A 22,209-nucleotide genomic window follows, 5' to 3' on the forward strand; every position below is an offset into this window, starting at 1 on the left:
ACAAAAAGATAATTATCGGGGAAATACAAATCAAAAACCTACAATGAGATATCACCTCACACCTGTCAGAGTGGCTTAAAATCAACAACACAAGAAACAACAAGTGTTGGCGAGGATGCAGAGAAAGGGGAACTCTCTTGCACCATTGGTGGGAATGCAAACTGGTGCAGCCACTCTGGAAAACAGTATGGAGAAAGTTAAAAACAGAACTACCCTATGATCTAGCAACTGCACTACTAGGTACTTACCCAAAGAATACAAAAGTACTAATTCAAAGGGCTACAAGCACCCCAGTGTTTATAGCAACACATTGTTTTGGCAAGGGTGTCATGACAGGGGCACTTTAATACACTGTTAGTAGAGGTATAGGTTAGTTTAATCTCTATGAACAATAATCTGGCAATGTCTATTAAAATTAAAAATGCCAAGAGGAGTCTAAGGAGACATGACAAGTTAATGGAACATGGTTATCCTAGGAGGGATCTTGAAACAGAAAAAGACATTAGGTAAAAACTAAGAACACCGAATAAACTACAGAACTTAATGTATTAATACCGGTCCATTAATTGTAACAAGTGTACCATACCAGTGTAAGTTGTTAGTAACATGGAAACTAGAGGGGGAGGGTATACAGGAACTCTGTGTACTACCTTCTCAAGTGTTCTGTTGATCTAAAACTGTCCTAAAATGTAGTCTATTAAAAATAAGTTTTTAAAAATACATTAACACCTAAAAGGTACCTTTATTAAATATTTTTCAATTTGCGAGATGCCTCAATCATCTAAGAGAAATGTATATACGTGTCAGTCACATGCAACTTTTTTTTAAAGCTTTTTTATTTTTCAGTAATCTCCACAACCAACGTGGGGCTCAAATGCAAAACCCCCAGATCAAGAGCCACATGCTCCACTGAATGAGCCAGCCAGGTGCCCCACAACTTTTTTTTAACATATCATAAATATCATGATTTCTTTCCCCTGAAAATTTACCATGATTAACACTAAAATAACACTTTTTTTGGCACTTGTAAAATTAAAAAGTTAACCCAGATATCAGAATCATAGGACAGGGCCAAAAAATTCCAAAATTGTTCATACTTCTGAATTCTCATCAATAAAACTGCAGGAGAAATGCCACTTAACCCTAGTTTCTCAGAACCCCTGAAGACCATCCCCATGTATTTGTCTTAAAGACTGTCACGACAATCTGAAAATAAAATTAATCTTGTAACATTTGGCAAAGAAGAGGAAGGCAGTATCATAAAATCAAACAATTAGGCAAGATCCCAAAAGTTATAGGGTTCACCATCTAGATGCTTTGATTTACAACTGTATTTGCACATGCTTAAAATTAACAACTAAACCACAATCTACATTTCTACTCATTTTAAACTCATTTTACACCAAAAATCCCTCTAAAAACCTGTTAAAGATTCAAAACCCCTTTTACATAACTCTTGTGCTACGTTTCTGAAATCTATAAATAAAATTTTAAAACTATATATCAAATCTATGAAATGTGATCAAAATGGAAACCTCACACTTTTAAATCTTCCACTAATAAACAATTTGGTAGACACAAATGAATTAAATGAGCAATTAATTCAGGAAGACAGAAAAAATAACCAGGACACCTGGGTGGCACAGTTCAAGCCTCTCACTCTTGATTTTGGCTCAGGTCATGATCTCACGGTTTGTGAGTTCTAGCCCCACAAAGGGCTCCACACTGGGATTCTGTCTCTCCTCTCTGTCCCTCCCCCGCTTGTGCTCGCTCTTTCTCTATCAAAATAAATAAACAATAATTAAAAAAAAACTTAAAAAAAAAAAAACAAAAAAATAACCAAATTCCCCCCCACCTAGGAAATCTGAGGAAACAAGAAAAAGAAAAACCAATAAATAGAAAACAAAAACAAACCAAGAGCTGATTTTCAAGAAGGCTAAAATAATACAAAAACCTGCAATGTCTAGATAAGAGGGGAAGAGAGAAGAAACTTTAAAAAACAAACTCTGTAATTCAGAATGCTTATAAACATAATATGTTACCTGAGATTAAAAAACCTCAAGGTAAGAAAATGGAATTCAAAATCAGATATATAGATACAAAAATACAGGAATTTAGCTTACGTTACAGTTGACATTTTTTTGTTTTTAAAGTAATCTGCACACCCAATGTGGGGCTCGAACTCACAACTGGAGATCAAGAGTCCTGTGCTCTACCAACTGAGCCAGCCAGGTGGCCCTAACGTGACATTTTATCAGTGGAGATAATATATGTTTATAAAAAATAATAATAATAAGCCCTACCTCATACCACGTATAAAAACAAATTCCAGGAATATTAAAAATATTTAAAAGTAGTGGCGCCTGCGTGGCTCAGTCAGTTGAGCATCCAACTTCGGCTCAGGTCATGATCTCACGGTTTGTGAGTTTGAGCCCCGCATCAGGCTCCGTGCTGACGGCTCGGATCCTGGAGCCTGCTTCAGATTCTGTGTCTCCCTCTCTCTCTGCCCCAACCCACTCGCATTCTATCTCTGTCTCTCTCAAAAATAAACATTAAAAAAATTTTTTTTTTAATATTTAAAAGTAGAAATAAGGACATGAAGGAAAAGTCATGAAAGAAGCCATAAAGGAAAAGTCCCCTTGTATCGAATTATGCCAAAATGTTTAATTTCTATATAGTAAAAGACAATACACACAGATGAAAGACACTGGACAGATTTTGAGAAAATAATCAACCTATTTAAGATACAAAGGACTATTATCTATAAATATTGCATCCAAATCCAAAATATACAAATAACTCAATAGAAAAACAGGCAAATCTACAAACAATTCATAAAATAAACATATGGCTAATAAACATATATAGAGAGATGATCTATTTTATTCGTAAGTAAATAAAGGCTAATTAAGGGACACATGGTTTTGGCCTGTTATGTTAGGAGGGTAAAAGTTGCCAATCCCAGTGTTGGCAAGAGTGATAAGAAATGAGCTTTCTCATAGACTACTATGAATATGTATATAATATAAATTGCATATAAATTGGCACAGCCTTCTAGGAAGTGTCTCAAGATTTTTAAATTTACACACACACACACACACACACACACACACACACACACACACCTGGAGCAACAAAATAAATTAATAGTAAAGGATTAAAACCCACAAAAGACATATCCATGAGTTTATAATGATATAAACAGATAACTCAATAAATAAGTGAGACAACCAGAAAGCCCTTCTTTATAAAGGTAGAATTCTGATTAATACATGTAATAACTGTTTCAGGGAAGAATCATCAATCAATGTTTAATACAAGCGAGTGGAAGTACAATGAGAAACAGGATATTTATTTACATAGTCTCAAAGTCCTTGTCATTAATTATAATGGGGAAAACAGGAACATTACAGTAGAGAAGCCATCTTAAAATTAAGTGATCCAAGTTAACATCACCAGCCATGAGACATGGCAACATCATGGGTCTCTGGATACGTTGAGAAGGGCACATCAACTATAATTTGTTCTTCTCCCACACGCATAACCTAAGTTTAATCATGAGAAAATGTCAGCCATACCCCAATGTAGGGACATCATACAAAATAAGTGGCCAGCAGTGTCCAAGCCTTGAAAGCAAAAGACTAAGCAACTGTTCGTGATTCAGGGAGTCTAAGGAGATGGAACAACTAAATGCCATATGTGCTCCTGGACTGAATCCTGGTCCCAAAATAAAGGACATTAGAAAGACAACTGACAAAATCTGAGTAAGATTTTGTCTACAAATAGTATAGCACCGATGTAATTCCATGGATTTGATCACTGTGATGTGACTATTTTAGATTTAAGATCTGAAGAAGTCAGGTGAAAGTTATACAAGAATTCCTTGTACCAGTTTTGCACTTTTTTGTAAGCCTGAAATAACTCCAAAATGAAAGGTTAAATAATAAAAAAAAAAATTATGTATTTTTTAAGGTCCAGAAACTTTAGCCCAGAAGTTCAAGTTCTAGAAATGCACACCACAGAAATAGCTGCATGTACAAATATGTGTGTTGAAGCACTGCTTATACAAGCTATAAACTGGAAATTTATACTCACCACAAGATCATCTTTCCAACGGCTAAAAAATAACATTTTTAAAAAATGTCCCCATTTAAACTTTTCATCATTCGCTAAATTCTAGGTTGTGATCTGCAAAGCATTCAAGTTTACCCTTTTTCTAGAAACTGCCGGTCACTATCTCAACAATTAATTCTGCACAGATGTGCTAATAATCTATTTTGCTTTCTCATACAGCTGTAGCTGCAAACTCACCACACTATTTAGTCCAATCTTCTACCAATGTTTTCCTTTAACTCTTAAATGTTACCAAAAAATTTATTTTTATTAAAATTTCAATCAAAATTGATACAAGCTCTCAAGATACTGACAGATCATTAAAAAGCCAATTCTACTTGAGGTCTTTTCTATTGAGTTAGCAAATAGTTCAATTAATGTGGAACAGACTTAGTTTTTACTTAGACCACCCTTACTCTCCATTACTGTCACCACGTTGTCTGTTACTAATCTTTTGAAAGTAAGCATTGGGTCGCCTGGGTGGCTCAGTCAGTTAAGCATCCAACTTCGGCTCAGGTCATGATCTCGCGGTTCGGTTCGTAGGTTCGAGCCCCACATCAGGCTCTATGCTGACAGCTCAGAGCCTGGAGCCTGCTTCAGATTCTGTATTTCCTTCCCTCTCTGCCCCTCCCCTGCTTGTGCTCAGTTTCTCTCACTCTCGCTTTTACTTTCTCTCTCAAAAATAAACACAGGTTACAAAAAATTAAAAGCTATTTTTGCCCCCACCTTTTCCCCAGCTTACTCCTATGACATTCTTAATAGAACGCCTTAATGATATAGAATTATTTATTGGCCTAAGACATTTATTTAGAGAAAAGTATGGTGTAGTCCGTATCTTTTACAGTGAAATTGCTTATTTAAGCTAGGAAAAATTTTTAAAGAATTGCAAAGAGAAGTTACTAGATAAAAATCTCACTGTATATTCCTTAATTAAAAGATTTCTAGAAAGTTAACACAACCATCTACTGTAACATACAGTAACTGTGGACTAATATGGTCCCACTCAGCTACTTTACCTGCTTTCTTGAGAATGATATGGGTGGTGCCGGAGTACATCCTGCAAGAAACGTTCCATCAAACTAGTGGTACCCATCCGCTGTCGATTCTGTGTAGTCAAGTATCTGTGCTGAGCACTGGACATATGCTATTAAAAAAAACAAAACTGAATAGTTTTACACAGGTAATACTCATTAGTAGTGAGTTTCACAAATGGATTCGTTTATATACTCCTGGTAGAAGTATAAATTGACATGAACATTCTAGAGAGCAATTCTAAAATATGCATCTAAAAATCATACAAGGACCTTTCCCTTCAATATAATAATTACATTTCTCTAAATCTGTCCTAAGGAAATCATCTTAAATGTGGATGGTTTTTGCAAAAAAAAAGCTTAACAACAAAAAAACAAGAAATCTCCAAAATGTCTAACAGTAAAATATTTAAATTATACCCTAAGATGTAATACTGTACAGCTACCTAAATTAATACAAAGAATTTTAAATAATATGGAGGAATGTTACATATTAGAAGAAAAATGGAAGATGCAAAAATCACATGTGTGCTTTTACCTGAAACTATAGTTTTAAAAGGTATAGACAAGTTAATGGAAGAAAAGAAACCAAAATTTTAAAATCATTAACATCTGTGAGGTACACTTAGAGGTAATTTTAAATTTTTTCTTACAAATTCTTATTTTTTGGGGCGCCTGGGTGGCTTGGTTGGGTGGCCAGCTTCAGCTCAGGTCATGATCTCACAGTCTGTGGGTTCGAGCCCCGCGTCGAGCTCTATGCTGGCAGCTCAGAGCCTGGAGCCTGCTTCCAATTCTGTATCTCCCTCTCTCTTTGCCCCTCCCCTGTTTTCTCTCTCTTTCTCAAATAATAAACATTAAAAAAAATGTTTTTTAATAAAAAATAAATACATTCTTGTATTTTTCCCAAGCAAATATCTTTATAATAAAAATCTATTAAAAAAGAGAAGAAAGTTGAATCACCCTCTTGGGGTGTCTGGGTGGCTCAGTCAGTTAAGCATCTGGCTCTTGATTTCAGCTCAGGTCATGATCTCACCACGGGATCAAGCCCACATCAGGCTCTGCACTGATGTCTTCCAAAGTGTCTATACTGATCTGTACCCTCATCAGCAACGTGTCATGGTTTCCAGCCCTCCATTTCCTCATCAACACTTGCCATTGTCTCTTTAATTTTAGCTACTGTAGAACGGGTTTAATGTTGTATCACTGTTGCTTTACTTTGCAATTTTTGTGATAGCTTTTCGTTTTTAGTGGTGACCTGGATATCTTCTTTCATGATTTGTCTGTTCAAGTCTCTTCCTGTCTTCCAAATGCATGTTCTTTTTTTTTTTAACGAAGTGTAAAAATTATTTATTCTCGACATGAACTCTTTGTTCAATTATATGTGTTTCAAATATCATCCTTCTCTCAATGGCTTATCTTTTCACTTTTTCTTTTGGGGGCAGAGGGTTCATAAAGTTTATTTTTGTGAGCGCACACACACATGCACAGTAAATCCACAGCTTTCCCGGCAATAGTTACAGGACACCTCTCCACCTTCTTAATCATCTCCCATTTTTCTTTTTCAGTGCTTTTTGTTACTAGTTTAGGATATCCCTCCCTAACTCAGAATCATAAAGATTTTCTGTTTATTTCTAGAAGTCTTGTTGTTTTTACCTGTAATATGCACATCTACAATCTACTTGAAATTGGCATTTGTATCCAGGATGATTTAGTAATAGAGTTTCATTTCTTCTCCATATGGATATCCAATTGACTCAGTACCATTTATGGAAGAAAGTCCTGCCCTCACCATTCTTTAGGGCTGTATTTGTCACAAATCAAATATCCATGTATGTGTCTGTTTCTAGAGTTTTTGGTTTCCTTCCATGGTCTTTCTAACTTTACATCGCTGTCTTAATGATTGTAGTTTAGGGGCGCCTGGGTGGCTTGGTCGGTTAAGCGTCCAACTTCGGCTCAGGTCATGATCTCACGGTCCGTGAGTTCGAGCCCCGCGTCAGGCTCTGTGCTGACAGCTCAGAGCCTGGAGCCTGCTTCACATTCTGTGTCTCCCTCTCTCTCTGACCCTCCCCTGTTCATGCTCTGTCTCTCTCTGCCTCAAAAATAAATAAACATTAAAAAAAAAAATTTAATGACTGTAGTTTAGTAATAAATTTTGATACCTGGTACACGAACTCTCCTGACTTTGTTCTTCTATAAGATTATCCCAGTTTTTCCTAGCCTTTTGCATGTGCATACATATTTTTAGAACTGGCTTAATTTTCATTACAAACAACTCTTCTAGGGGCGCCTGGCTCACTTAGTGACTCTTGATTTCAGGGTTGAGAGTTCAAGCCCCTTGTCGAGTGTGGAGACTACTTAAAAATACATGCTTAAAAAAAAACTTTCCTGGAATTTTGTTTGGAATTTCATTAAATCAATATATATGTTTGGGGAAAACTGACATGGTTATAATATTGATTTTTCCAATTGGTGTATCACACCAATTATTTAATTTTTCTTATATTTCTCTCAGTGTTTATGGTTTTCTACATAAAAACCTTATACATATTTTGTTATATTTATTCCTAAGGAGTTCATGTTCTTTGATGCTATTATTAAATACCTTTTTTAGATCTCATTTTCTATATGCTGTTGGATATAAAAATACAATTTCTTTTTATGTTGCCCAACAAGCTTATTAAACTCACTTATCAATTCTAATAGTTTACCTAGATATCTTCAGGTTTTCTACATCTACAATCACACTTTGTGCAAGGTACAATCACAGTTTTGTTTCTTTTTATCTAATATGTACCATTTTAATTTCTCTTTATTTCCCTTGCTAGAACCTCCGATAAAATATTGAATAGTTTAATTCAAGCATCAAGTCTATTACTTAATACAGTACTGATGCATTTGGATTTAATCTTTGTTTTTATTTTTAAAACTGTTTTCATTACTCCTGCCTTTGCGATGTCCCTATGTCTCTTCTTTCTTTCCTTCTTGTGGACCGCTTTTTATTATTCCAAGTTCTCCACTTCTGTTAAGTTGGTAGGTAGTTATAGGCCAGGTTCTTTTTCTAGTCTGTTAGTGGTAACAGATTATCACAAGCAACCCTGACCTACCAAGATCTAAAATCACTTGCTACTTTTACTCTCTTCTTAAGCAAGGAATTAACTCGATATACTTTCCTTCCAGTTTATATGTCATCGTTGTCAATGCCACAAGATATCATTCATTTAAATCACCTGCTACCTTTCCACTGATCTTCCTGACTTCCCGTATCTCTAAGCTTCCAACTGAAATCATTTTCCTTCTGTCTGAAGAACTCTTTTTAGTATTTCCTTCAGTCAGGGTCTGTTGCCAGTAAATTCCCTTAATTTTCGTTTTCTGAAAATATTTCTATTTCACCTTTTTTTTCAAGGATATATTTATTAAGCATCGAATACTAAATTGGTAGTTGTTTTCTTTCTTTGGGTTTCCATTGTTTCTGTTGAATCTTCAGCTACATCTGGGTCCTCTATTTCTCCACTGCCTTTAGAGTTCTCCAAAGCCATGAAATTTATCTCTTTATTTAAGACTTTGTACTTAGTGCAAATTACTTCAGCTGTCATCAACAGGGTCTTTTTTTAAGTCTTATTTGAGAGAGAGAGAGAGCGCGCACAAGCAAGCAGGGGAGGGGCAGACAGAGAGAGCATCCCATGGGGCTCCATCCCATAAACCATGAGATCACGACCTGAGCCGAAACCAAGAGTCCTTCACTTAACCAACTGAGCCACCCAGGTACCCCCTCAACAGTCTTTTTAAGTGCATGCTTAGTACATGAGTATCCAAATGTCTAAAAATTATTTTAACCCTTTGGCAAAAAGTTATACTGAATGCTTACTGAATAGAACTTGTAGTTAAAGATTCAATGTTTTAGTAATATCAAAAGTTCAACAAGTAATCGTCCAAGTCAAGTGATGACATCATTTTATCGATCATGACAGAAACACTAAAGACAGCTTTGAGATTTATTATCTGCCGCCTCGTGTTTATAACCAGCATTAGAAAGTTTTTTTCTGTTAAAAGGCAGAGATGTAGAAATCGTAATAACTTTTCCTTAGTATGAATTTAAATGATGACTGTTGATAACTAAACAAAACAAATGCCACTGAACAGCAGAATTTTTACGCAGGACAAACTTGTCTTAGGTATCACTTAAGATAGAATAGTACAGACTAACAGGACCAGAGCTTCCTTATATTACTCCTTCACCTATGACACAATTCCACAGCTCAGACCCTGAAGAAAACCTTGAAGCTCTTCCAAGTGAACAATTCTGGTCAGAAGACCTACAGCTACTATTACTATGAATACTGATTCCAAAACGTCCATATACAATTCTTCCCAAACTCTTCCAACAAAAAGAAAGGGACACTACTCAATTCATTCTCTGAAGCCAGCATCACCCGAGTTCTGAAACCAAAAACATCTCAAGAAAAGAAAGCTACAGACAATATTTCTTACGAATATAGACGCAAAAATCCTCAACAAAATACTGGCAAGCCAAATCCAGGAACATACAGAAGGATTAAGCACCATGACCAAGCGGGATTTAGCCCAGGGATATAAAATTGGCTTAATAGCTAAAACTCAATCAATATTAATTGCTACAGACTGAATTGTGTCCCCCAGGCCCCAAACTCTTATGTTGAAGTTCTAACTTTCAATGTGACTGTATTTGGAGACAGGGCTTCTAGGAGGGCATTAAAATCACAACATATAAAAAAAATTAACTGAAAATGAATCAGAGACCTAAATGTAAGAACAAAAACTATAAAATTCTCAGAGGAAAATACAGGGCGTAATTGTTCATGACCTTGGACCCAGCAATCTTTTACAACCCCAAAAACACAAGCAACAAGAGGAGGGGAAAAAATCTAAACTCTAGCAACATTTAAAACATTTGCGCATGGAAGCATAATCTTCTAAGTCCTTACCTTATTCTACAATGTCTTACAGCATCTAATTCTCTAGATTCTTCACCTATCACCTCACACCCGCCCTCCACCTTACCAGCACTCTGGCCTCATTGGCTCCTGGCTTTTAACCAGCACGCCAACCACCCTTCTACGTTGGGGTCTCTGTCTTTACTCTCTCCTCCCTCTACCTAGAAATTCTTTCCCCAGATATAAGGCAGCCTGGATCCCAAACTTCATTCAAATCTCAACTCAAATGTCACTCCTTAACCTTATCTGGCCGCCCCACCTGAAAGTGCACTCCCTTCTCTATTTTATTTTCCTCATAACATTTATCACAATCTGACTTATCATGTATTAAGTTTATATGATTATTTATTTTCTGTCTTACTATACTACAAAAGGGATGTGGATTTGTCCCTGGCTGTATCCTGAGAACTTTAAATGGTGTCTACCAATTAGAAGATTCACAACAATCTGTTCAATGGGTGAGTAAATGAGTTTAATAAAATGCATGACTAGGTCCTTTGAGGTATAACTGTTTATTAACAGGATCCTCTCACCTGTTCCAGGTTATTATAGCGCACACAGCAATAGCTGCAGTACCCCTGTCTGTTCTGCATGCTGAATAACCAAAGTCAAGTGGCTACTGTCCGGGAATACTCCAACTGGAAAAAAGAAAAAACGGGAAGAAACAAACAAACAAACAGTTAAGTCCTTACTACCCTGAGGAAAATACCCTTGGTGATATCAGAGAACAGAAATTCATTCTTGAGTACGATGCACCCTTATTTTGAATAATTATGAAATTAGATAAGTCTGCCAAAAGCTACTGAATCGATCAGTGAGCCTGGAGGAGAGGGGGAGAGTTGTGCACCTTCCAAAAAAGGGGTGTGTTGCTGACAGGTGGAGACTGGACTCAATTTTTTATCAATTTTCTGATAACTTGTTACGGTTATTAGGAATTGGTTCAGTACTCAATCCGTAAAGACAAATTCCTACCTCTATGTTGTTGTTATAGTATATTCACTATATGCGAATGAGGCTCAGTAATTTTCCCATTGTGTTCCTACATAAAATCTGACGTTACATGAATTCTCATTGTTATACCTAACATCTACTTCCGTCACGAGAGTAAAGATGCATGTATTTTCTGCTTAATCCACAAAGGTGCAGATTTTAAGATAAATTACCTGACAGAATTACTAAAAATCAAAATAACTCATTTGGGTCTGAAACACAAGACACTTTTCTCCTGACAACTACATAAACCAAATAAATATGAGGAATTTCTTCCAGTTGGTGCAATGAGATCTCTCTACAAATAAAAAAAGTCTCCAAGTTTCTACTGCCTTGAAACTATCATCCTTCAACATTACATACTGCAGCGGTTCCCAACCCAGGTTGAATAGCACAATCATTCCCCAAAATTCTGATTTAGTAGGGCTGAGACAGCCTAGAATTCAGAATTTTTTCATTTCCCAAGTAATTCTGATACACAACTATTTACTCACTGACATAAAGTATTTACAGTTAATGATTATTTTAAATAATTCAATACAATTTTAAGGTTTTTGCTGTTTTGTTAAGATGAAAACAGAATTTTAAGAAATAATTTCATCAAGTTTTAATTCGAATCATTTTAAACATTCTTGTCTGTTGAATATGTAACAGAACCATCCTATAATGTGTAGAATATTTCTGATAAGATGATCCTGCAATACAAAAAGTTTACTCATTAAAATCAATATTTAGAAATGAAGTCAAGCCTGAAAATCAATGAGAATGGAAGAGCTTTATTAAATCAAAATGCTACTGTAACATGCACTCACCTGTTACTTTTTATTACGACAAACTTTGACTTTCTGGCTTCCACACTTACAAGGAAAATAAATCAATTAAACCAGCCTCTGAAACAGAGAATATATAAAAAATGACTTATTTAAAATTTGGTCTTTTTTCCATTATTTTACTTCATTTATTAACCTGAAGCAACAAAATGAAACAAGCTTTAAGCTGTGTGTATAGATATAGCCAATTTTCAAGCTGAGAGAACCCTAGGGCCTAAACCTGAACTTTGAAAATCATAAAATAACAAATTTTCTAGTGCTTTATTCAAAATATATTTAAAATGGGGGCACCTGGGTGGGTCAGTAGGTTACGCGTCTGACTTCAGCTCAGGTCATGATCTCACGATTAAGCCCCGCATCGGGCTCTGTGCTGACAGCTCAGAGCCTGGAGCCTGCTTCGGATTCTGTGTCTCCCTCTCTCTCTCTCTCTCTGCCCCCTCCCCAACTTGTGCGTTATCTTTCTCTGTCTCTCAAAAATAAATAAATGTAAAAAAAAAAATTCGAAATGTATTTAAAACAATCATTGAATGAAAGGCAAAATGAAAGTATTAGTCTAACGTCACACACACACACACACAAAATTGAAATTCTTTATAATTTTTTTTGATCTTTGACACATACAGCCTTTAATTCCCATGCCATGATTATCTGCATTTCTGTCATCTCATGTCACATACATGCCACTGAGACAATGAGCTGCCATGACTCTGAAGCACCTGATTGGCATTTTTCAAACTTTGCATGCTAGGAACCCCACCTCAAAAACTGACTAAATCAAAACCACCTGGTGGGGAGCCAGGCACATGCCTATTATGCATATTTAAAATGCTCTAAGGTGATTCTGAGGCAGGCTGAAGCAGTAACATAAGTCATCATTTTTTACATACTAATAAAATTCTTACTTACTAAAGGGATCATTTCTTTGGGGCCTGGGATTATATTACTTTTCATGACTGAATGGGTCTTTTTATTCCAATTCTGAATTCTACTGGTACCTGGTATTTTCATATAGTAACAAGTCACTTACCTTAAGCAGAAAAGGGCAGGTATTTCATCAGTTGCATTAGTCCTGGAAAACATCTGTAAATTAAAACAATTAAAAAAAAAAAAAAAAGATCAGCCCCGTAAGTGTCTACCATAGGCCAAGTAACTATCCCCAAGTCATAGATAAGTTTGAAAAGTAACCCAATTACGTGTCAATGGGAGAAAAAAATACTAACTCTTTAACACAAAGCACTTTACATACTGTGACTCATAGACTCCCACATGACCTCCTAAGATGCTCTGGGACAGAGCAATTGTCATGGCCCACCCATATAACCCACCATCAAGTATTTCAGATCTTTGGGTTCCAGGAACAGCAGCTGGAAAATAAACTGGATCTCTGATAAGGGTAAGAACACGATGCTACAAACCCATATGAGCTTTATAGGAAATGTTTGAAAGAAATATTTACATGGAATTAAGTGTGGATCCTCGACGAACCACACAACTCGGTTCTTATGTTACTTTCGGTGAAAAACACTGTCAATTCTTTATCACCTATCAATTGACAATTAGGCCAAATTATCAATCTTGTTTATTCTTCCACATTGTTGTTGGCAATGTGTTGATGACCCTTACCCAGGATCATTGGTTAACAAAAAACTCCAACAATTTGGTTCAAAAGAGGCTGTGACAGCACTGTATAATCAAGGAATAAATACTTAGCACCTACCCCGTGCAGATGCTGGAAGCTTTAAAGGATAGAAATAGACAAGCTTTCTTGCTCTCAAGAAGTTTAAAATGGCACTAGGAAACGACTGAGAAATGCCTAAGCACAAACAGTAAGTGCCAAAATGTCACAATGGATATAGCTTTTTAACTGGACATTGGAAAATGTGTAGGGTGTACTTAAATAAAGATCAGGAAAAGATATTCCAAGTAACAAAAAAGCAAAAGTACAAAAGTAAGAAAGCAAAAGTACCTTTAGAGACAGTAAACTGACAAGTTAAGCTGGAGCCAAGACTTCACTTAAAAATTTAAGGGGCAATAAAGCAAGAAACGTAGATTCAGCTTCAACATGATCGTAGTTAAAAGAAAACTTAAGAATTTAGACCACATATTCAGACAGTGTGGGGTTTTTTTTGTTGTTGTTTGTTTGTTTTTGGGTTTTTTTGGAAAGCAGTATATGCAGAGCTTTAAGAAAATTCTGGAACAGTGGTTCTTCCCTATTCAAAGGAGCTTTTCACAGGGTAAGTTAAACTATGCGGCACCATTTTCTAGGATATTAGAGTATTAGTTAACACCCAAATTATCCAAATACAAAGAATCAGTATCCCTTAGAGCAAAGATTTAGTCTCATTTATGCTTGCAAATTAGGAAAACACACAGTAATTTTTTTCTTTCAAATATTACTTTTATTAATTTTTATTATGAAAATAAAACATACCATGGCACAATTATAAAAATAAAGACCACTAAAATCAGTCATAATCCCACTACCCACCATTAATATTTATCATATATTCTTTGTTCTAAATATGTATTTACAAAAATGGTATGGTACTATATTCTATGTAGCCTGCTGAGTCTCACTTAACCATATATGATGAGCACTCCTATATGATATGATATAGAATTCCAAAACCGAATTTTTAATGACTGCATATCAGTGTAAGACAAAAGCTGTCTTATCTGACAAGACCCAGCAGTCGGTGAATTACCTATTTAAAAATTAGGAGAATTTTAAAAATAGATACACACATAAATTAGTATTTTGTCTAACTTCAGATATACGAATGTATACATGTTTCATTTAAGGTCAAGTTAAGCTTTTTTGTTTCATTGAGATTTTTTGTGGCTAGGACAGCTAGAGTTCCAAGTCATATTTTTTTCATATTTTCATAAAGCACACCATAATTTACCATCAACAAGTTTCCACTTTGGTTCCTTTCAAACAGAACAAGAACTTACAGGCATTTCTAAAACTGAGAGCAGCATTTGATTAACGTTTAAGATTTCCCCCAAACTTTTACAGTTGTCACACCCAATTAAGTACTCTTGCAATGGCCTTTTTTTTTTTTTGAGTGCAAAGCATTCAAATTATTTTTCATAAAAATAATAATGCTCTAAAAAAGGACAATGCTCAGACTCTATTTCTTTGGTTTATGAAACACTTAAAAGAGCATAAACCGATCTGAGGCAGTGAGCAAAGATCTCTGAGACTGCCTGAGGTGACTTCAGCACATATGTCTCAAACTGCATCTATTTTTCTTTTGGGACTATTTCTTGCACACCTGAGCTCTGGACCTGCTGCAGAGATAAACACATCGTTGCAATGAGTTCAGAGATGTAGTGCGTGTTTCCCAAACCACGGTATTTTGAAGTAAGAGCTAACAAAATCCAGAATCCCTATGGGAAATATTTTTCAACTGTCACACAAGACAGACACCAACTTAATATAAAATATAAAAAGACAATAGAAAGGCATTTGGTTTATTGAGTAAGATCACCCAAATTATCTGTCTAGCAACAGGAAAACAACCGGGGAGCAGTCACAAAACAATGGCTAATTGAAATAAAAAGACCATCTTATTAATTCAGTGTCACTTTCTTTACAACATTAATTTTCAACTTCCCATTTGTTTGGATTATCCACCTTATGCTTATGCTGTCTTTCCTCTGGTGACAAGCATTATCCTCCATTCAGTCTTAATAAAATAATAATAGCTAACTTTTAGTGAATACTCAATCTGGGCTAGGCACTATGTCAACAGTTTCATATGCATTATCCCATCTGAATAGCAAACACCCTTATGAAATTGGTGTCCCGGTTAACTCCCACTTTACAAATCAGGAAACTGAGGTTTAGAAAGAAGCAGTATCTTGTTCCAGGTCACACACCAATAACCACTGTAGCTGGGATTTGACTGTAGGTCAATCTGAGCAGTTTATGCTCTTAACCTCTAAACTTCCATAAAATGCTTCCTCTCTGTATTTTCAGGAATGCTAATTGATTGTTTTAATATTAAGTGAAAACAAATAATTAGGGATCTAATTTGTTGCAATAAACACTGTCACATATTCCAAAGAAGAGTAAAACTAACGTTTAGCTTAATTGCATCATTGCTCCCATTCTGAGATGAGTGCTGACAGTACCTTGGATTAGTGATTTTCAAACTTAATTAGCGTAGCACAGAGGAAGCAATACATTTTATATCACAACCCCGCACACACACGCAATCACACATGTACGCACCCTCACGCGCATGCACCCCACGCACGCACTGGTCCACACACACACACACGCAGTTAAAACAAAGCTTACAAAATATCCCCATTACCTGTAATGCATTCTGGTATTTACTAAGCTATCCTCTTTTGTTTTTTTTTAAGTGCTAGTTACGACCCACAAAATTAATTTCACAATTCACTAATGGGTGAAACTGCAATCTGAAAAAACTGCATCACATTATTAAGCCAAACAAACAATATTATACAGAAGATGGCTGTTACCCTGAATTCAGCTTATTTCTATCCAATACCTTGGCCATTGCGGTGATACTTTATCAAATCTCTAACCACTTTCTTTACTAACGTTGGCCACTGGCCAAAGTGCAGGGAGAAGAAGAAAATTCTTGCCTTCCAGGCTCTGGGTCCAAATCAGTGCACGTTAAGAAGGCAGCAGAAAAACGTTTATGCACTGATATAGAAATGACCACAACGCACTAAGCAAAAAAAGCAGACTACATTAGCATTCCCCTTTATGTAACACGAATATGCACTTACGTACCCCAAATTGTTAATACTGACTCCCTTGATGATAAGATTGCTAAGGGCTTTTTCAGTGGGTTTATTTATTTTTTTTTCCTGATAGTATATAATTGCTGTCAAACAAATTAAATATAATTCTATTCTGGGGATTAAAGACGTTTAACAGCCAGCATCTCGTTATGCATTTCTTCCCCGCGCGGCCAAAATCATCGCGTCGGATAATGTTAGGAGCTGCAAAGGGCCTTCTAAAGAGCACGTAATAACGACGGCGTAATCTGAGCAGATTTACACAACTGTTGCACGACGATAGTAAAACGATCGTTAACACAAAAATCCAACGCTTCCAAAATAAATCCCAATCGCCAAAGGCTGATAAGGGCCTAGGTCTGGGGACAGCTGGACTTAGCGCAGGGCAATGGGGGAAGGGGATTTGTGGACAGGTGGCTTCGGATCTCGGCCCCACAGGTGCCCCTACAAGTCCCCGCGGGTACAAAGCCCCAAATCCGACCTCCGCGAGCCGCCCCCTCTCCACCTCCCAGCCCCAGGCCGCGTCCGCGGGCCCCTCCGACCCAGGGCCCCCGACAGAAGCGCAGGGCAGCCTGTGCCCCACCTCCACCCCACGCCCCAGCCACCTCGATCCGGGCCCGGAGACGCCGGCCCCGCTCCCGCAGGACGGGCAGAAAGGGACTGGGGACAGGAGAAGCCGAGAAGGACCTGCGAGGCGGGTGCAGGAGCCGGGCGAGCGGTCCGGCCGTCCCTCGGGAGGAAGAAGGCGCCCGGGGCGCGAGGCGAGCAGGCCCCACCCCCGGCCGCGCGCACGGAGCCCGCGGGCGTCGCCCCGGCTGCGCGCCGCCTCGGCTCGGCCCGCCCCGCCCGCGCCCGCGCCCGCCGCCGCCGCCGCGGTGCTCTGCGGCGCGGTTCTCACCTCCGCGGAGGCCTCCCGGATTCCTCCCGGGCTTGGGCGCAGGCCGAGGACCGGTGGGCGCGCTCCCTTCCTATTCTGGTTCCATGGCGGTGCCCGGACCCCCCGGGCCGTCCAGGGCGCCGCGGCCGCCCGCTGCCTGCTGCCCGCAGCCGGCGGAGCCAGACAGAGGAGCCCCCCGGCCTCTCCCGCCGGTGTGAGACGAGGAGCGGAGTGCGAGCGTCACTCGCAAGACCCGGGCCCCAAGTCACGACTCAGCCCACGTAGACATCCACCGGGAACGTAGCGCTGCAGTCCTGACTGAGCTTTGACGTCAGGGAAGGTGCGAAAACAGGGCCCCTTCTGACGCAGGAGCCGCGCACCGCCCCCTGCCCACCCCCGCCCCCCGGCGCTGGAGCCCCCTTCCTCCCGCCCCAACCCTCCCCTCCCGCAGATCTTTTAAAGCGAACACTTCCAGCGGGGTCAGGGCCCCACTCTGGAGCTTGTAAAATCAAACCTGTTCTAACCAAAATGACTGGGCTCACAGCGGAGTTAGGACGCGAGATAGACACGAAGGTTTTAGCATTTGAGGGCCCAGAGGGAAACTGCTTGTCAATTCCCAGCAACAGACGAACCTCGAAAAGAAAATTCCGCTGAGAGGGCTCGGCGTTTGCGCCGTTCGTGTGTGTTTGCCGCAGTGAGCTGCAGCAAACAAAAGCTCCTGTTTAATGAGCGCTTACTTTGTGCTAGGCACTGTGTTTAAGGTTTATATATGTACTCTTGCATTTCATCCTCAAAGCAACCCTTTAGAGGCTCTTACTAGGAATCCTATTATTCCCAGTTGACAAAGGAGACAACTGAGGCTTAAGGAGGGCAGGTATTCAAAGACCTCCCCTGCACATGAAAGGGTTACGAATATTAACCGAAATCCCCTCAGTCATTCAATGGTATTCTGTACCACCCACTGCGAATATGGTGGTGTGCAAAAACAGCTGACTGTAATGGGGGGGACACAAACCAGAATCAATCACAATACTGAATATATCATTAAAATCTGTGATAAGGAAAATGAGCATCCCTAAAATGGAGAGAGCCTCCGATTAAAGAGCTTATGTTTTAGGTAAAAATAATCTTAGAATGAGCTACCTTGTTCTTTGGCTATTGTTGTCATTGTCATTACATTTTTTAAATAAGCTTGTGACTTTGTCCCTTTTTTTAAACTCACCATTGCTTTTGCTTCCACAGTTTCCATTCTTTGTGTATTACTCAGCTCTTGCCTCGCCCCCTACATCTTTCTCCGACTTTAAACCTGGGCTATTGCAGCTATTTAGATTTTTTTAACACACCAAAAATATATGTATATGTATACTGATTTTTTTTAAGGCAAGCTTTTAAGACACATCCCAACCTTGGAAATGGTGAAAGAAAACCCATTATACATTAACCCAGCCACTATGACATAATGCATTTCACAGATGCGAAGACACACATTTTTCACACTTCAACATCTCAGAAATCAAGATGCATTTTACGAACTGGTCTCTTAATATTATTGGCCAGGTAGCTGTATTAACCTGGATGTCAGCACCTCCACATATAGAAAATTGAATGTGGCTTTTCACATTGTCCTTATTTCAACTGAGTTGAGTGCATTGTTTAATAAAACCCACAACCCTTAAAGGAGGAAATTAACAGCATATAAAAAAGAGATGGGACTGGCTAAAAGAGCTTAGGCTTCTGAGAAACCCGAGTTCCTTACCAAGTACGTTAGTTCTTCATGCGTTTTGGAAACCTACAAATAAACAGTTAAATAAGCCTAACACACACACACACACACACACACACACACACACTGAAATGACTTAGATATTATTTCTGATGGTATGGTTTGTCAATTACAACCCCTCTAAGTTTGGGTCAAAAAAAAAATCATTGAAGAAGGAAAATGAATCCTGTGTGTTACCGGGAAACTACCCATTGACCTCTTCTGGTTAGATCAGACAATGCCAGCCTGGAAGCCTTCAGAATAGAATCAGCGACTTGAGGAAAAAAAAAAACAACAACCCTAGATTCAGTAGTAGGGCTCTCTTAGGAGTTGATACACCTCCAACACTTTTGGTGGCCCAGAAGACAATACTGGATGGAAAACCACAGCCATCAACAACTGATACAAAAAGTGCTTTAGAAAAGGTGGGTTTTGAATGCAAAGAAATTTTGGAACCTCTTAACCAATTGTATTTACATCTCCCTTTATATGCACACACAAGATTGATACATAATAAATCTAAGTCTGAAAGGGTTATTTCATGAAGTATGAAATAAAACACTAAATTACAAAAAAATCAACGTGTTTTAGTTTAGTTGATAGCATTTTTTTTCAACATGATACTATCATCTAAAAAATTTTTTCTTATTTTTAGAGAGAGAGAGAGAGATTGTGCACGAGTGGGGCAGAGGGAGACAGAGAATCATACACAGATTCCATGCTAGTGCAGAGCCCCCACAAAAGGCCCGATCTTAGCACCCTGGGATCATGACCTGAGCCAAAATCAAGAGTCAGGCACTCAACCAAATGAGCCACCCTGGCGCCCCTATCATATAAAATTAAAGGAAGTTTCATCCTGCATCCAGTTAGTAGTCCTTCCAGACTACATTTCTGTCTACTGGCAATGGGTACTTTTTTTGGCAGAGCTTAATTATCTGTAAGGTTAAGCTTTAAACTTTTTCAGATCCCCACAATCCTTTATTAATCCATTATAGAGCTAAACTCATTCACTAATATTTCTTTAAAGGACACTAAGTATCAAGGTTGGGTTTGTATGTTCCCTCCCCAGGGAGAAAAAAGATCCTATGTATGTGTTATTTCACATTCTTTCTTCAAAGGAAGAATAAAAACTGCTATTTTATGTCCAGAAATCATTCTGATAATGCTGATGTTTTGTAAGCTGTTTAAGCTAACATTAGGCTAATGTCTGAAGGAAAAAGGGAAAGCAGAGATCTCATTCCTGAATCACAAAAGAATTTAGATTCTATCAGTTTAGAGTTTATTTTTCCCTAAAATTCTATTAGTGCACATATACCTATTCATAGGCAAAGTTATCATGAAGATTTTACCCATTAGCCAGGCTTCTTTTTTTTTTTTTTTAAAGTAGGCTCCATGCCCAATGTGGGGCTTGAACTCACGACCCTAAGATGAAGAGTCGCATGGTCTACCAATTGGGCCAGTCAGGTGCCCCTACCCTGGCATTTTTATAAACAGTATATGGAGCACCTGGGAAACTCAGTCAGTTAAGCGTCTGACTCTTGATTTCAGCTCTGGTCATGACCTCACAGTTTGTGAGTTTGAGCCCGCTGTCAGTGCAGAGCCTGCTTGGGATCCTCGTTCTCTCTCTCGTTCTGCCCCTTCCCAGCATGTGTGAGAGGTCGCTTGCTCTCGCTCTCTCTGTCTCTGTCTCAAAAATAAATAAATAAACTTTAGAAGTATATAAAGAGTATAATGTCATGTTTAATAGAAAAGAATTCACTCATATGCCCCATCCAAATCAAAATTTTAAATTTAATGAGAATGATCACAAGATATCTCCATGCATTTTGTCTTGTTCTTGATTCCTCTCTGTAAGATAGTCCCCATCTTTGACAAAAATGTCATTCAAAAGACAGAGGGTAAGGGTGGTAGTTGGAACAAGGAACAAATAGGTTCTTGGAAAAGGAAGGCAAGTTAAAGTCTATAGTTTAAAGTGGCAGAGGTATATGGTGGACACACAGAAAACGTGGGTGGATGTCAGTGTGGGGAGAAGAGAGCCGGGAGAGAACTCTGCAAATGAGTTTAACCCTCATCTATCACACGAGAACTTAAAAATGACTGAAGTCGGCAAAGCGCTACAGAGCACTATGAGCCTATTTTTAACGAAACATACAAATGATCCGCCGGAACTAAAGACAAGAAAAAGCTTTTTAGTAGTTGCCCCTATCTGTCTGGAGTAGATATGGACAAAGGAGTGGCAGCAGGACCAGCGACTAATATCATAAAAACTCTAATATCATAACATGTTCCCCCGTTGATTTAAACTTATGTGCAATGAGATCTAACTTCTTTGTCACAGTCTTCCCATTCTGTTCTTCCTTTAATCCAGTCAAGCCAACTCCTTCCCACTTTTACATTATGTGGATACCTCTGTGATACATCTTTTTTTGAAAAAAAAAATTTAAGGTCTCCTTATTTTTGAGAGAAACAGCATGAGCGAGGGAGGAGCAGAGAGAGAAAGAGACAGAGGATCCGAAGCAGGCTCTGTGCTGACAAACTGCCTATGCTGGGCTCAAATTCACAAACTGTGAGATCATGACCTGAGCCCAAGTAGGATGGTTAACCGACTGAGCCACCCAGGCACCCCTCACCCATAATACGTCTTTATACAAAGACATCAAATAGGGCATCCTTTGTATAGTTTTTTTTTTTCTAATAATTCCTTACCAATTCTTACCATAGTCTACTCTTTCTCTTTTTTCTTTCACTCCTTCCCCTCTTTTGTTTCTACTAGCACGTTGTTTCTTTACCTTGTTTTTTTTCTTGCTATCAGAAAAGCACAATTTATAATCCTGAAAGATAATGCCCCTAACTT

General features: G+C 38.3%; 1 protein-coding gene across 5 annotated transcripts in view; it reads right to left on the bottom strand.

Annotated features, from left to right (window-relative positions):
• ZDBF2 (zinc finger DBF-type containing 2) overlaps positions 1–17,924 on the bottom strand; it is a 31,834-nt gene extending 13,910 nt beyond the window's left edge. For 2 of the 5 annotated variants that reach the window (XM_058707614.1, XM_058707592.1), the window contains exons 1-5: positions 17,615–17,924; positions 12,962–13,014; positions 11,917–11,994; positions 10,648–10,752; positions 5,130–5,257 (exon numbers count right to left, since the gene is read on the bottom strand). In XM_058707614.1, coding sequence (XP_058563597.1) covers positions 5,130–5,257; positions 10,648–10,707 — 188 coding nt within the window. In that variant the 5' untranslated portion in view covers positions 10,708–10,752; positions 11,917–11,994; positions 12,962–13,014; positions 17,615–17,924. Of the gene's footprint in view, positions 1–5,129; positions 5,258–8,378; positions 8,433–10,647; positions 10,753–11,916; positions 11,995–12,961; positions 13,015–17,321; positions 17,510–17,614 lie in introns of those variants that run through there. The other 3 variants (XM_058707601.1, XM_058707612.1, XM_058707618.1) reach the window with 3 other exon arrangements.
• Between the last annotated feature and the right edge of the window lie 4,285 nt (positions 17,925–22,209).

Source organism: Neofelis nebulosa, chromosome 2 (assembly GCF_028018385.1).
Source record: "Neofelis nebulosa isolate mNeoNeb1 chromosome 2, mNeoNeb1.pri, whole genome shotgun sequence".
In the NCBI taxonomy this organism is placed as follows: Eukaryota; Metazoa; Chordata; class Mammalia; order Carnivora; family Felidae; genus Neofelis; species Neofelis nebulosa.